This window comes from Sander vitreus, chromosome 24 (genome assembly GCF_031162955.1).
Source record: "Sander vitreus isolate 19-12246 chromosome 24, sanVit1, whole genome shotgun sequence".
In the NCBI taxonomy this organism is placed as follows: Eukaryota; Metazoa; Chordata; class Actinopteri; order Perciformes; family Percidae; genus Sander; species Sander vitreus.
In genome coordinates, this window is record NC_135878.1 from 13755813 (window position 1) to 13772105 (window position 16293).

General features: G+C 41.6%; 1 protein-coding gene and 1 non-coding gene across 2 annotated transcripts; one reads left to right on the forward strand and one right to left on the reverse strand.

Moving 5' to 3' along the window:
• Nucleotides 1-2708: 2708 nt before the first annotated feature.
• trnat-agu (transfer RNA threonine (anticodon AGU)) lies at nt 2709-2782 on the reverse strand. The gene has a single exon. It is a non-coding gene; the product is annotated as a tRNA-Thr (tRNA).
• A 1857-nt stretch (nt 2783-4639) lies between these two features.
• Nucleotides 4640-15002, forward strand: LOC144512798 (uncharacterized). The gene is made up of 2 exons (XM_078243732.1): nt 4640-4788; nt 11053-15002. Exons 1-2 carry the CDS (start codon nt 4728-4730, stop codon nt 13404-13406), a joined length of 2415 nt encoding a protein of 804 aa, XP_078099858.1. The 5' UTR covers nt 4640-4727; the 3' UTR covers nt 13407-15002.
• The last annotated feature ends 1291 nt before the right edge of the window (nt 15003-16293 follow it).

Sequence of the window (16293 nt, forward strand, 5' to 3'; positions counted from 1 at the left end):
AGTGTTCGACCTACAGTCTGTTGAGATGCCTCTCCAAACTCACCATAAAACGTTAAGACAAACAAAAGAAAAAAGATCCATATTTTGACACGGAAAAAAAGTAATCCACTTCACCGTTTAAACAAAGTGGAATAAACATATACAAATCCAAATCTACACAGAACCGGCAATCAATTAGTAAGCTGACATCACATTTATATACATGGCATTTAGGAAACCTTTATTGCGAGGTTGGCACGGCAAGATGTCCAGACTAGTGCAACAGTAAGTTTCGTTTTTTTGCATCCTGCTGCTCCCATCGTCAGCCAGGTAATATTTTTTTTTACTAAAGCAGTATATGAAATCTGATGTATTACCTACCACCATTTAGTTGTTTTGTGTTATTTAAGATATTTATAAAATATCTGGTCATGCCAGACGTAATTATTCCACTCATTTTTTAAACAATGCAATTACCCGTTTCAGCCACCAGGGGGGCAGTGCTCCTCCTTTTGCTCTTTTCATGAATAAAAAAGTTACCCACCCAGACTAAAAAATGTTGGATGACCCTCCCCTCAACAAAAAATAAAAAGACATGACCCTCCCCTATTTTCCTCCGGTGGTGCATTCCATAAATACCGAACGGTCCCTTAACAAAACATTGCATTGTTTGCTAGCTAGCTAAAACAAACAGTTAGCCTGAAGCTATTCCTTAACAAAATACGTTGTTTGCTAACTAGCTAAAAAACAGTCAGTAAGCCTGTAGCTATTTCATAACAAAACATTGTATTGTTTGCTAGCAAGCTAAAAAAAAAGTCTGTGAGGAAACCTGAGCTTCATTCTATCTTGATGCTGAGAGAGTGAAAAAAAAAAAAGTGCTTTATTTTGCCACCTAAAGGCTTAGATTATTATTCTAAGTATCTGACAACATTGGATTACAGAGATTGGCAGAATTTTATATATTTTTTGAAAGTGTTTAAAATAAATACACCATCTTTATCCACTATGGTTTTTTTGTGGGGGTCTCATGTAAACATTTGGGATATTAACCAAGGTTATTTGGCCAGATCCTGATCTGAGGCCTCTAACTTCCGGTGTCTTCTGATGCTAATACTGAGTCCGGTTCAATACTTATATTTACCTAAATGTTGATTAAAGGGCGAGTTTGTGTTTTTATGAGTTTTTCATGTCATTCTGTAGCTTCCTAGTAGTGTGACTTATGTATTTAAATCCAAACATTCACAATTTCGTCGAAGTAAGTGTTTTAGTGTCAACACGCTGCTCCATTGACCTCGCAGGACACGGTAGTGGCTAGGCTAACGTCATCACTGCGAAAGCGGCGTCCATAGTAGTATGGTTCTATGCTGTTATTTTTAAACTTAGCACAGCGAATGCCGCCTCAGCTAGTGCTGGCATTCATATTATTCATAACCTCATTTGTAGGAGCCACATGTTGTGTGTTGTTTATGGTCTCATTTATATTATTTATTGATTATTATATTGTGCACTTACATTGTAGGTGGTGGACGTTTTCATCACGGTTTGAGTGGAAGTGATAACATTTGATTGCTTCACCTGTTCACCTGGGTTATTTGGGCTTTTGACAGATATTTGGCGGTTAACACTTTCTGTTAACCGCCGCACTATTGCACTTATTGGCCTGGTGGTGGCCTAAAGTGGGCAAAAGCAAAACGAGAACAAGAGCTATGAATTTAAATATACAAAATAAAATCTGCTTCTGTGCCTCTACCTCCTCTGGCCGAACCAGGCCGGCCAAGTCCTTCACTTGTATTGCACCATAAACAAATAAAAAAAAGATAAGCTATTAGAAAAGGTTTGTTTTGGCCTGAGGAATCCAGACAAAAAGTGTATAAATTGTGGAATAGCTTTTATGTTATATTGGTCATTTTGCCACTGCACTTAAAGGCTTAGATTATTATTCTAAGTGTCTGACAACATTACGGAAAGGATCCCTACAGAGATAGACCTTTTAAAAACCTCTTTAAGACCTTTTGGTTTCACCAGAAACAGCTCTGAAGTTGCTAGCGCTAAACCCCACCAGACTCCTGTTTAACAGAAAACATGTACAGTATATCGGTAAACTGTGTGTTTATGTCAACCAAAACTAGAGTTGTGATGGTTGGAAAAGTGGAAAGACGACCCAAAACGGCTTTTGCATAGTTTTATTTTGTTTCTGTCCGACTTTGAATGAAGTGTATTTTGCAATGCTGAAATTTACTGTTTATTTACATGGAGTCTGGTGGATGTTTTCATTTCATTTCATTTAAAAAAGGATCTTACTCTTACTCTTACAGAAAGGTCGCCCTCCTTAGAAATCCTTTCCATAATGTTGTCAGACACTTAGAATATTAATCTCAGTTTGTCAGTGGCAAAACAAGCACTTCTGTGAAGGTAAATACAAGCTGCACAATTGTCCAACAACTTACATTGTAGCTTGGAATACTGGACCAATGTCAAAGATTGTAGTTCCCATCAGTCACTTACACACAAAAACAGGAAAATAGGATCCAGGTTGAAAACAATGGCAGTTACCCTTTAAGTCTTGTGTTAATATTTCTGTATGAATTTAATATGGCAGGCTAAACAGTCCTTCATGTTAACTTTTTATCATTTGCTACCATGGTAGCATACCTGTAGCATACTGTGTAGCATGGGGATTTGGTAAACATGCAGATGAAATGCAAACAGAGGTAATCTCTGCAACAATAAGGTGCTGCTGGGATTTGAACCCAGGATCTCCTGTTTACTAGACAGGCACTTTAACCAACTAAGCCACAGTACCTCCATGCAAGTCATTCATCTTAAACTCACACTTTTATGAAGGACAAGGAACAGTACTTATATGAACAAATTGTTTATAAAGTAGTGATAAGTAGCCAAATGTTGTTTTATATTTGTTATGTTTCTTTGCATTTTTCATTTGACAAGCTTATTTAAAGTGCTCATATTATGGTTTTTGGCTTTTTCCCTGTCCTTTATTGTGTTATATATCTTTTTTTTGTGTGCACGTTATAAGTTTACAAAGTGAAAAAGCCCAAAGTCCCCCCCCAAAGGGACTTACCATCTCCAACAGAAAACACTGTTCACAAACTGCTCCAAACAGCTCTATTGTAGTCCAGCCTTTACTTCAGAGATAAACGTGGTCACTTTGGAACACACGTTATAATGCTCGCCTAGCTGCTAGCATGACACGCCCTCATACTCTGCTTCTGACTGGCTAGTAGTCCTTACCTAGGTACTGTCAGGGCACGCCCTCATACTCTGCTTCTGACTGGCTAGTAGTCCTTACCTAGCGCATTTGCGACTCCCAACAAAGATGGGACAGAAGTGAGATGTCTCACTCTGTAGCTAAAACAGAGAGCTCAACACACAGGGTGAAAAGAGGAGCTGCAGCAATGTGCAGTACAACAAAAATATGGTGTTTTCTGAAAATTAAACCATGTAAACCTATTCTGGTACAACCTCTAAATACAATTATGAACCTGAAAATGAGTATAATATGAGCACTTTAAGACAACATGACTCCAGAAAAAAAAACGTATGACTAATGATATTTAGTAATGACTACTGATGTCAACTGGATTTGTCTACTGCATCAACCTCCCACTTTTTTTACGGACACCCTACTTATTGTGATCCTTAAATGAGAAGCCGTTAAAGCCGGTTTTGAATAAATGGACTTTGACTCTAAAAGGGATTCAGTCAAGTGAAGAGGGCAGAAGGGAGAAGAAACCGTGCTGTTCTTTGTTTCAGCCACTAGGTGGAGGCAGAACTTCACTGATGGACTAAGGCCTCCTGCACACTGGCTGCGTGGCACGAGCGTGGCGTTTCTGTTGCGCGTCAGTTGCGTGGCCGCTGCGTGGCGTTTTCTATGTCTTTGCACACCAGAAACGTGTCTGACGCGGCGCTGCTGCTGCTGCTGCTGCTGCTAGCCTTGTCTGTACACATGGATGTTTTCCATTGATAAAATAAAATAATAGCGTGTTCTTCAACTTTATATTGTCAATTGTGTTTGTACAATTTGTTTGCACATATTAAAAAGGATTTCAACAGATTTTGCTGAATTGTTAAAATGTAAACATAAATACATACTGATTTGATTACAGCAAAGACATCATATTGCAAAAAAAAAAGTATTGCACATTTTTGTTTATGTATTTCTTCATATGCTCGTTTACCTTTGTATGTTAAAGTTGAATAACAGTCTACACATTTTCACAATTTTCTGCATTTCTGCACTGCTAACACCCTAAACTGTATATATATAGATATAGCTATAAATCTATCTATATATATATATATATATATATATATATATATATATATATATATATATATATATATATATATATATATATATATATATATATATATATAGATATAGATATAGATATAGATATAGATATATAGATCTAGATCTATATATATAGATATATATAGATCTATATCTATATATATCAATAAAGTTGAATCTAATTTTCCTTCTTGTTCCCGTTGAGGAAAATAAAGGTCCAGGAGGATCTTTAATGGAGACTGTCCTCATCACCAGCGGGAGGCAGCAATGCGGTAACACTGCCTAGTCTGCCGGGAATGGACAGAGGAAGAAGAAGACGACTACCGTTCATATGTTACCGACCTAAACACCGGAGCAGTCAGCGGAGAGGAGCTGTTAGCCGGGATCCAAATAACGGCAGAAAACCCCCGAGGAGTTAGTCTGCTACTCAGACATGGACCGACACCGGAAACAGCTGGAGGTGGATTTAAACCCGGAGACGAAGCTGCGACGAGGTTTGTTGTCTTTCTACTCCTCTGCTAACGATGCTAAGCTAACGTCAGTTAGCTAGCTAAACCATTCGCAGCCTGTTAGCCGCAGCTAGCTAGCTCCTGAAGCTTAGGAACCGCTACGTCTTTATCCGTTTGTAGGTTTATCAGTGAAAGAAGCAGCTGTGAACGGTTTCCAGTTAAATGTCTTCATGTTACAGGACTAACTAACTTGTAACAGACGCGTATTCCAACTTTCACTTGGAAAAAAAAAGTACGTGCAGTTTAGTTTCCCAAATTCCCCCTAATGTACAGTATATACGTGCAGTTTAGTGTCCCAAATTCCCCCTAATGTACAGTATATACGTGTAGTTTAGTGTCCCAAATTCCCCCTAATGTACAGTATATACGTGCAGTTTAGTGTCCCAAATTCCCCCTAATGTACAGTATATACGTGCAGTTTAGTTTCCCAAATTCCCCCTAATGTACAGTATATACGTGCAGTTTAGTGTCCCAAATTTCCCCTAATGTACAGTATATACGTGCAGTTTAGTGTCCCAAATTCCCCCTAATGTACAGTATATACGTGTAGTTTAGTGTCCCAAATTCCCCCCACAATGTCCTTAATTAATTATGAACCTGCTAAACCACCCAGGTGTTTTATAGTAAGTCATCAATTTTGTTGCAAATGTGCATTATTTACAAGCGGAAAAAAATGGCAGGGCGACCTCGTTTTTCAGAAACTATGGACCTTTTTCATAGCAGACATTTTTGACTTGTCATGGTAGGAAAAGCACAGCTGAAATTGACAACCTTAACGATGGCTCAATTCCATCAAGTGTTCCCAGTGAGCTATTTCAGTGAGTCAGCATGGACAATACCAGGGCCTCTCCTAAGTGGAATGCAGCCCATCGTTAGCGGTTTTGAATACACCTGTGCTTTTCCTACTTACTACGATTGAGTTACTTTCACCAAAATAACAGCGGAAGTATGACTTGGCAGGTAGCTTGTGAATTTCACCACGGGATCAATAAAGTTTCCTTTATCCACTTTCATAAATAATCATTTATTTGTATATAATATTTTGTATTATAAATCTGATACAAAACATTGGGGGGGGGGGGGGGGAGATTATAATTAGATAATGGAGGGCCAGTTTTCATTATTGGGGGGGGTTGTAACCGTGTGCCAGGCAAAAGGGTTGTACTTAGTGTCTTCATTAATTGGTGTGTTTTGGGCGTAACATGCAATATACCAATCAGGGTCATCTCCCATTCCCTTTAAAAGCCAGGCGTGTTTGGACCTTGGTGCATTGCTATTATGATGGCGGATTTGCACCGTAATATGTTTATTTGTAATCTTTTGCATGTGTGTGTGCTGCTGCGCTTCCTTGTGTGTGTAACAAGCATCAAGTGCTCATATTATGCTTTTTGGCTTTTCTCCTTTCCTTTATTGTGTTATATATCTTTTTGTGCATGTTATAGGTTTACAAAGTGAAAAAGCCCAAAGTCGTCCCCCAAATTTAACCATCATAGTGTAAAAGCGGCGACAGCAGCAGCTCCTCGCTGCGCCACCTGTCCCCCGAGGCAGACTGGTCATGGGGACAGTCCGGTACGGTTTGACAAATGGAGATCCCGTTAGCGCTAGCTTCACAGCGGAGCGTTCCGATCCAGTCAGATCAGCGCCAGGTGCATGTGTGTGTGTGTGTATATAGTGATTGTGGATGAGAGGGAGGCTGGCTGCTGCAAATCGTTTTGGCGCTCGTGATTTTCCTTGGTGCTGGCTAAAACCTCTTTGGGGGGGTGCCAAAACTTTCTCTACATAGGAAAAATCCTGCATTGGCGAGGAAAATGTTGCGTAATGATAGCCGATAAAAAGTTAGCCTTAGCCTAACGTTAGCCCTCCCCTCCCCCCCCAAATTTTGTTTAGGGTCTCAACCCCGTCTTTGAGCACCTCCGGTCGGCGCAACTGGGTTGGTAGCTCAGTGTTTTAGTACTTTAGTACTTAGGAGAGTAGAAGATGCCACTGTTACTAGTAAGAGCAAACAGAGTTTTCTCTAGCTAATGCTGCTCCTCTACTGGTTCTCCACAGCGATGTGTGCTGTCCTTACTATTCATCCTGTACACCAATTTTTGCCAGAGCAGATAGGAAAACAGGGCCATTATAAAGTATGCTGATGACTCTGTAATTGTAAGACTCTGTAATTGTAAGTCTGCTCCAGCACAAGGAAACCAGTCATGGCCCGATCCAGGATTTTGTGAAGTGATGTGTGGAGTCACACCCTCAAATATAGCTCCAAGCAGCAGTGAGGGGGCCAAGCAGTACACTAGCAGGAATGGCGTAGTGGTCAAAGGTCACCAAATTTTATTTTACGTCCTCAGGATTGGGTCTTGAGTCCTTGTACAAAGTTCGGTTTCGATACATGAAAGCGTTGGTGAGATATGAGCCTACGTCTTGTGATTATAGCACCCACCTAGTGGTTAATAGACTCCAAATTGATTGTGCGTCCTCAGGATGCGGTCCCAAGTCCATGTACCAAGTTTGGTTTCGATACGTGAAAGCGTTGCTGAGATATGAGCCTACTTCCTGTGATTATAGAGCCTGTCGTTGATTTCAATTGGCTGTAACGGGCAAACGCTTTCGAATATCAATACGCAATGGAATAACTTTTGTGCGGCTTGGTCTGAAGATTTTTAAGAGAAATTTTGTGACCTGTGAAAACTTTTTAGTGTTTTTGATGAAATCCAATATGGCGGCCAGATCAATTACGTTGACGTCACAAATTGGCATGTGTCGGCCTTAGGACCTCCCCACAGTATTTACAGACACCGCTAGTAAGTTTTAATTCCAAACACATCAAACGTTATAGGCCAAAACGTAATTTTGCTACTTACAGTGCCCCCTATAGGTCTAAGGTCACCAAATTTCTTGAGCCCCTTCCTAATTGGGCCCTGTACCTATGTACTAAGATTGGTGTTGATACATGATAGACTTGCCGAGATATGAGTTCACTTCCTGTTTGGCGGCTTCACCGTTGATTTGTGACGGCCAAACACTTTCGAATATCAATACGCAATGGAATAACTTTTGTGAGGTATGGTCTGAAGATCATCTGTGCCAAGTTTCGTGAAAATTGGACCAATTTTGTGACCTGTGAAAACGTTGTAGTGTTTTTGATCAAATCCAATATGGCGCAAGGTCCAACATGGCGGATATTGACATCATGGGGTGCGTTGAGTTTGGCGTCATCCAAGGATTCCAACTATAACTTGATGTTCAAAATCGGGCATACGGTTCAAAAGTTAATCGCATGGATGCAACGCCAACTTTGACCCATTGGTGGCGCTAGACTGCCTGTGGTGCAGACCTAAAACCTGGTGAAATGAATTATGGGACTGTCCCGAATCAATGTGCTAAATTTCACAACTTTCTACTGTACGGTTCTATGGGCTGCCATAGACTCCCATGGCAGAGGAAAGATGTGTAATAATAAGAAAAGGTAGAATCCCTAACGGTACCTCGCTGCTTGGCGACGCCCAACAGTTGGTGGCAGTCATGCAACAAGTTGTTATGCCAAACGCCAATATAACCGAAGAACACACACAGACAGTGAAGCACATGAACCCTGGCAGTCGGAAAAACAACGTAATCACGGGGGCGGTCCCTGATATTCCCAGGTGGCATGAACGGACCATTTCACTTGTTCATCTCTTAACTTGTCATACTTTATCAGATCATACTAGAACAGGAGTAACACCAAAAAGAAGAGAAACTATAACATTGGGCAGTAGCACTACAACTTAAAGTGGACATGTGCTTTTCCGTATTTTCTGTCATATCTACAATGTTATGTCGGATTTTCATGTTAAACGTGGCCAAAACTTCAAGTAACTGCTCTGAATGCTCCAGTTCCGCAACTCTAAGTTGGCCTTCTATGATTGGTCATCTGCTCCAGACAGGAACTACTGGAGTGTTTTATTTTTATTTTTATTTTTATTTTATTTTATTTTTAAGCTACTGTGGTGTTAACATTGTCGCATGAAGCTACATGCTAACGGCAGTAAAAGATGTCATCTTGGCTGCCAATGTTGTTAATTTCTCCCCAATTTCGAGTCACATTACTCCTGAAACATGTCCGATTCAGTAGTGTTACAATCTAACATTAGCCCAGTACTAAATATTAAGTAGCTGCATGCTAACGCCAGATGGCTGTAAACTTGGCGGCCAATGTTGGTCATTTCTCCCAAATTTTGGGATTACATTACTGCTGGGACATGTCGGTAGGTTGTGTAGTATTTGGTTTAAAAGCCTTTTATTGGGGATTTTTCACGGTACAAAGTCCTGCTATATACTCCGTTGCAGTAGCTCCAGCTGCTACTAGTGAAACGCGGCGCGCAGATTCCAGGTAACATTTTGGCCAATCGGAGCAGAGTGGGCTTTGTCGGGAGGGGGGCTTAAAGAGACAGGCGTTCCAGCAGAGCGTCTCAGACAGAGGGTGAATACAGGTGCAGCAGCCATGGGCAGTATGGGATAGATAGATAGATAGATAGATAGATAGATAGATAGATAGATTTTTTTTTTTTTTTACATTAAAGCATGTAAATGTGTTCTCATACAAATACAAATATTATCCTGAAAATGCTATATGATAGTTGCCCTTTAAAGTCCCACTAGACACATTCTAGCATCTACCTGGTTGACTGGTAAAACTACTTTCATTTACCCACCACCGTGGTTGGTAGGTTTAGCAAATTCACCTGCCACTGCACAAAATCGCCCACATTTGCTGGGTAGCTAATTTCCATCCCTGCACCCTTTCCACAAGGTGTTTCAGCTTCTCTTCTGGAAAGAGGTTTTTAGTTCCAAGGTGTAAAACCAAACGATATAAAAACAGCTTTGTTCCAGCAGCAGTCACACGGTTGAACAGGCTGTAAGAAGAATTGCACAATTTGCACAGCCTGTATTCGCGTAAGCCATATTTGTTATAATTCATTGGTTTTTAGATGTTACAGTGGTCAGTTTGAAGTGTTTTTAATCGTATTCAATATTTTAGTATCTTGATTAGCACTGGAGCACTTTAACTGTTTTGTATATTGTCCCATTGTATTATTTATTGTATGTTGGTATGGTATGTTGGTGGTGCATGTGAGCAGATATCTTATGAATTCAAGACATTAATTGTTGAATGCATTTAATGAAATGTATACACGGCATACACATTTCTGTAGTTTTTACAGCATTGCTTATGCACATGTTGATGAATACACAGATACTATGTAACCATCACTTTAACTTGTGCGTGTGTTAAACATAAATGTACTCAAAGTAAATATCTTTGGAACAATGCTATACTGTGCACCCTTGTTTGAGTATGCTGCTTCATCCAGGGCAATTTTTGCAAATGATAGCTATAAAAATTACTTAGTATTATATTAAATATATACTGCATGCCTAAAGTATATTGCTCATATGTAAAATGTACATTAAAGGTTAATGTACCTTAAAAACAGTAAACCGAGTCATAAACATGGCCACAGCTCTTTATAGGGAAGCAAACTAAATGCCACATGCATCTCTGTTACTCAACTTCAGTAAAAAAAAAAAGTGTCATAAAAGAATCTCAATGCATAACCATCACCACAACTCAACAATGTAATATTCAAGGGTTTAATATAGTGTAATCAGTATAGTAATATCCGTTAAGCAGGAGGCCCATTAAAGCTATAGTGCGTAGTTTCTGTTGCCCCCATGAGGAATTCTAAGTAACGACAACACCACTGTTGTTGCATCCACATGATACTAGCCTTCGCACACGCACCCCCACCCCTCCTCCATACAGTTGCTAGTAGCCAAGGAGGACACGGAGGATTCAAAAAACATGACAGACTCTTCAGAAGAGGTCATTATCTTCACTCGAGTTTCTGCGCGCGTAAGTGTCGCTCTCCCCACGATTTCCCATTAAAGCCTACGGGGAAATTTAGCTTAGTTTATTTTGTGATTTACATAAAAACAGCTATGCGAATCTCTGAGAAAAGCACACCATTCCCAAACATTTCATACTTTGTGGTGTATTTTTTTTTTTTTTTGCGTGTGTGATTGCAACGCTGCGAGACAAGTAGCGGGACAAAAAATGTGGTGGGAGATGATGAAAAATAAAGTATGACGAATACGAGTCATTGTGCCAATGCCTGCTGCATGCAGCACATCGGCACACTGAATAAACATTTTTAAGCTTGACGTAAAACAGAAATTTGTGGTTTTCCCTAAATATGCGTTTCCTGTTTCCTGCAGACGTCCAGCAGCTGTTGGTGGTTAAAGAAGAGGTCCCCCCTGAGCAGCAGGAGTGGAGCTTCAGTATGGACCGGGAGGAGCCGGAGCCCCCACACATTAAAGAGGAACAGGAGGAACTCTGGATAAGTCAGGAGGGAGAGCAGCTTCAAGGGCTGGAGGAGGCTGATGTCCCCAAGTTCCCATTCACGCCTGTCCCTGTGAAGAGTGAAGATGATGAAGAGAAAGCTCAGTCCTCGCAGCTTCCTCAAAGACAAACTGAAGAGATAAAAACAGAAGCTGATGGAGAGGACCGCGGAGGACCAGAGCCAGCCATGAACTCAGCTCCAGATACACATTTACAACCAGATAATGACGATGAGGCTGAAGATTCTTCTGAACCCGAGACTGATGACAGCGCCGATTGGAAGGAGACCAGAGAACCTCAGTCAGGTTTAAACTCTCTGAAAAATGACTCGAAATGTAAGGCCGGTGAAAAAACACTTAGCTGCTCTGAGTGTGGGAAGAGATTTATCACCAAGACCCACCTGAAGATACACATGAGATCGCATACAGGAGAGAAACCCTTTAGTTGCTCCGATTGTGGGAAAAGATTTTGCATCATTGGACATTTGAAGGACCACGCAAGACGTCACACGGGCGAGAAACCATTTCAGTGCCCTGAATGTGGTAAAACATTTGTAACAAAGTCCCATCTGAAGAGACACACGAGAATCCACACAGGAGAGAGACCGTTTAGCTGCTCAGTATGCAGTAAAACCTTCAGTGGAAGCGGTAACCTGAAGACACACATGATAACTCATACAGGAGAAAGGCCTTTCAGTTGCTCATTCTGCATGAAGTCGTTCACACAGAGCGGAACCCTGAAGGAACACATGAACATCCACACGGGAGAGAAACCATTCAGCTGCTCAGTGTGTGGTAAAGCTTTCCGTGGGAGGGGAAATCTGAAAAAGCACAAGAGAATCCACACAGGCGAGAAACTTTTCGGCTGCAGCATTTGTCACAAAAGATTTGCCTGGCCCGAACAGGTCAAAAGGCATAAATGCGTCGGACGCCATTCCTCACAGCTTGATCAAAGACGAGCTCCACAGACGAAAACGGCGGCTGATGGAGAGGACCGTGGAGGACCAGAACCAGCCGGGAACTCGGCTCCAGATACATATTTGCAACCAGATAATGAAGACAATGCAGGAGACTCTTCTGAACCTGAGACTGAGAAAGACTGGAAGGATCCTGAAAGTAATTCATTTCGTTGCTCTGTGTGTTCCAAAACATTTAAACACAGGGGGAATTTGAATAAACACGTGAGAACTCACACGGGAGAGAAACCATTTAGTTGCACCTTGTGTAGTAAAAGGTTTTCTCAAAAAGCAGGCCTGGACTACCACTTGAAAACGCACACAGGAGAGAAACCGTTTAGCTGCTCAGTTTGCGGTAAAACGTTTAGGAATAAAGGAGCCATGACGTACCACATGGTGAAGCATACCGGGGTGAAACCGTTCAGCTGCGGCGTCTGTGGCGGGAGATTCTTTTGGCGTTTTCAGATCAAAAAACACAAGTGTCTCAGGGAGTTCTCACAGCGAAGAAGAAGAAGAATTGGCTTTAATGGAGAGAACTGTGAAGGGCCAGAAGCAGCCAGACATTCAACACAAGTTGCTACTAAAGCGACAGAACTGGCATCTGAAGCGGACGACAGTGATGACATTGGGTTTTGGAAAGAGACCAGGCAACATCAGTCAGGGTTCACTTATCAGAGATGTAAAAAAGTTCCCGCAAGTGATGGATGCAACACTGGCGGCTCTGATGACAAGGTTAAAACCGAAGCCGGGACTGACGAAAGTGTTGATTTTGGCAGGCCGACCGGCCACCCTCAGTCACGTCTAAAGCTTCTGAAAACCGAGCACGTTCCTGTCAGTGATACAGGACGTGATACTTACACGAAGCCATTCAGCTTCTCCGAGTATCGTGAAAGATGCGAAGACGGTTGCACTCTGCTGACACACAAGAACTCCCCCACAGATGCGCAACCATTCAGTAGCTCACTTTGCGGGAAAGGATTTGCCACAAGACTTCACACAGCACTGATCCACAGTAGTCGTACAGGAGAGGAACATTTTACAGAACGAGGAAGTCTGAGCCAAGACATGGTGGTCCATACAGGGGTACACATGGGGGTAAAGCAGGAGGACCCAGAGCCCCCAAACATTAAAGAGGAACAGGAGGAACTTCGGGTCAGTCAGGAGGGAGAGCAGCTTCAAGGGCTGGAGGAGGAGGCTGATATCGCCAAGTTCCCATTCACTCCTGTCCCTGTGAAGAGTGAACATGAAGACTTTACCGCAAATGCTGACCGATAACGGGAGCTTCCCACGACTTCCACCAATCGCAACAGTTTCCCGTGCCAGACTTTTGCCCCGGTATCTGACGCTGAGAGCTACTGACCTAGTGGGTTGACGTAACGCACCACATGAAGCTATGTGAACCGTTTTCTTTATTTTCTGAGCCTAACCCTAAGCCTTTCATTAACCAACAAAAGCAGGTGGATGAGCATTGAGTTGTTAAAGTTTACTCATTTAGCAGCTGGCTCTACTGAGCAGGGGATTGTCTTTTATTCCTACATATGGCAGTAACAAAACAAATCAGGGAAAAGAGTAGATGGGATGTACAACAGCACTAGCCTGGAAATCCAGACCTAAATCCAAAAGATTAACGGTCTGGCATTGAGTAATGAAAATGGCCCAACTCGAGGGGCGGCACCAAGCATGCATTTGAAAATCTCACTGCACACAATTGGATAACACTATGACCAATCACAACAATACACAGGGTGACGTATCCAGAGCCCCATACGCTTAGCTACCAGCGGAGCTAACTGCTAGATTAAACTGTCGTCATCTGTTTAGCTCGCCTCTGGCCCGCCTATATCAGCTACACTGATGTGATTGGTGTAGCAGGGCTACAAGGGCATAGGTAATGAGCATGATTACTCAATGCCAGAGTGACTCACTGAGCAAATTCAGATTGTGCTCTCGCGAGAACTCTGCGAGAAACAGCACCACAGAAAACTGAAATTGGCAGTTTATTATAAAGGTAAAAAAAGATTCTACATCTTTACCATTCATTCGTAAATCTGATTGGACTCCCTCTGATGGAAAACTGCCACAGGAAATCACTGCCCTTGTTAATACGGATGTTAATTTCTATGATACTGCTCAACAAAGAGGAGGTTACATCATTACTTACATCACTTAAACCAGCTGACAAGGGCCGTGCTGTAGGGAACAATATTTGTGGGAGGATACAGACAATTGCACAATACAAATTATTCTAAAGTACAACATCCCATCTACCCTGATACTGTGCCTTTGGTGGCAAAAAAATCTTGGAGGAAAAAAATATGAATGCCACAACAAAAAGACATTTGTTGGGGAGCTCAGAGCCCGACTGTTATATATGCCAAAAATTCATAAAAACCCTGCTCAATGGCCTAAACCTTTTGAGATCCCTGCTGGGAGACCCATTGTAAGTGAATGTGGTAGTGAGACCTATCACACAGCTGAGTTTCTTGTTTTTAATCTTAGGCTGAATCCCATTTCTCTGTCTAACCCCTTCCCCTACCCCTTCGTCTTACCCCTAGCCCTTGTCCCTCGAAACCAAGTGGTAAGGGCTAGGGGTGAAAACATACCCCTATGAAATGAGACACCACTTGGTTACAGTTACGTCATCGTACATTGTCGCTAGCTGGCTGCTACATCACCAGAGGCGACAAGTATCGATCACAAACTTCCAAGATGCCGTCTGCAAGTGTGTGTATGTTGATTGTATGGGTTTTGACAACAGTGTCATATGCATGTATATATTTTATAGTTCTTTTATATTCACTTTGGTGGTGCAGATGTTCTTATCTGTGTACTACTTAGGTCTGTTTGCAATAAATATTTATATACACACTGCATGTTGTGTTGTATATCTGTTTCAGTTATCACTGTTTTCAATGTCATTGATGTTCAGAAACACTTTCTTTGTTGGTCTTTATTGCCCAATAAAGTAAACATAACAGGCAAAAACATTATATAAAAATATATTATATTACAGAACCATTATCAACTATTAGAACCATAACTTACATGTCACCCACATATTAAAAAAAAAAGGCACTCAAATGTATAAAACTCAAAAAAGACACACAAGACCACAAACAAACAAAGAACTACAGCTATTCTGAAATTCCAGACCGCAGTCTGATGCCTGTTGGCCAGTAACCCTTCCCTCCAACCCCATTTCTTTCATTAGTGTCTTGTATCATAACCCAGTCCCTCCAGAAAAATGTGATTATGCGATCGCATAATTCAATGCATAATCAGCCAAAGTTCGCATGTTTATGCGGGGGCCCGCAGTTTTTCAAATACGCCGCACTTTCGCCGCATAAATTTCCAATTTCCGCGTGAAATATGCGGGGACTTGCCATGATTTCATAATCCCCGCATTTTCGTTGCAAAAAAGTCCCACATATCTTAGCAGAAAGTTGAAAAATGTTGCGTTTACGTCACACGAGCAGCCATTTTCCCCTGTTGCCATGGGAACGTTATGAAGTGACGTAATTACGCGACGTGAACGTCATCGAAAAGCTGCAAATCCCGCGATGAAGCCACGATGAAACCGCAGTTTTTGCAAGTTCCCGCAATTTCATCGCATAACATTGCTTAAATATCCCTGCATATTCCATCGCATTTTTTAAGAAAACGTGCCGCATAATCAAGGATTTTTGCCCGCAACAATCGCAAAAAAAAAACTCTGCATTTTTCTGGAAGGACTGATAACCAGCAACAATGTACAGGTGCATGAACAGGAATGAATTACAAACGATTACAATAATACAGTGTTATTACAGTAATGAATGGCTACAACATGAACGCATGACTCACTCCCATAGTTGCTTTGCAGCATGTTTTGATTTAAGAAACTTCTGCTCGTTTTCAGCCCGAAAGTGGATCCACTGCTGGGTTTCCTCCTGCGTCCCTGTGTGATACAGGACAGTATATGTAAAGCACGTATCGACATCTCCAAAGCAAGTAGTGTTATGCACCGACATCAAATGAAATTCGCTGCTAATGGAGTTTATTATTATTATTTAAGCCAAAAATACTTTGCTTGGTTTTAAGGGGTATCTACCCCTTCCCTTAGCCCTACCCCTCGATCAAAACGAGAATTGGGATAGCCCTTACTCTCACGTGAATGTGCAAA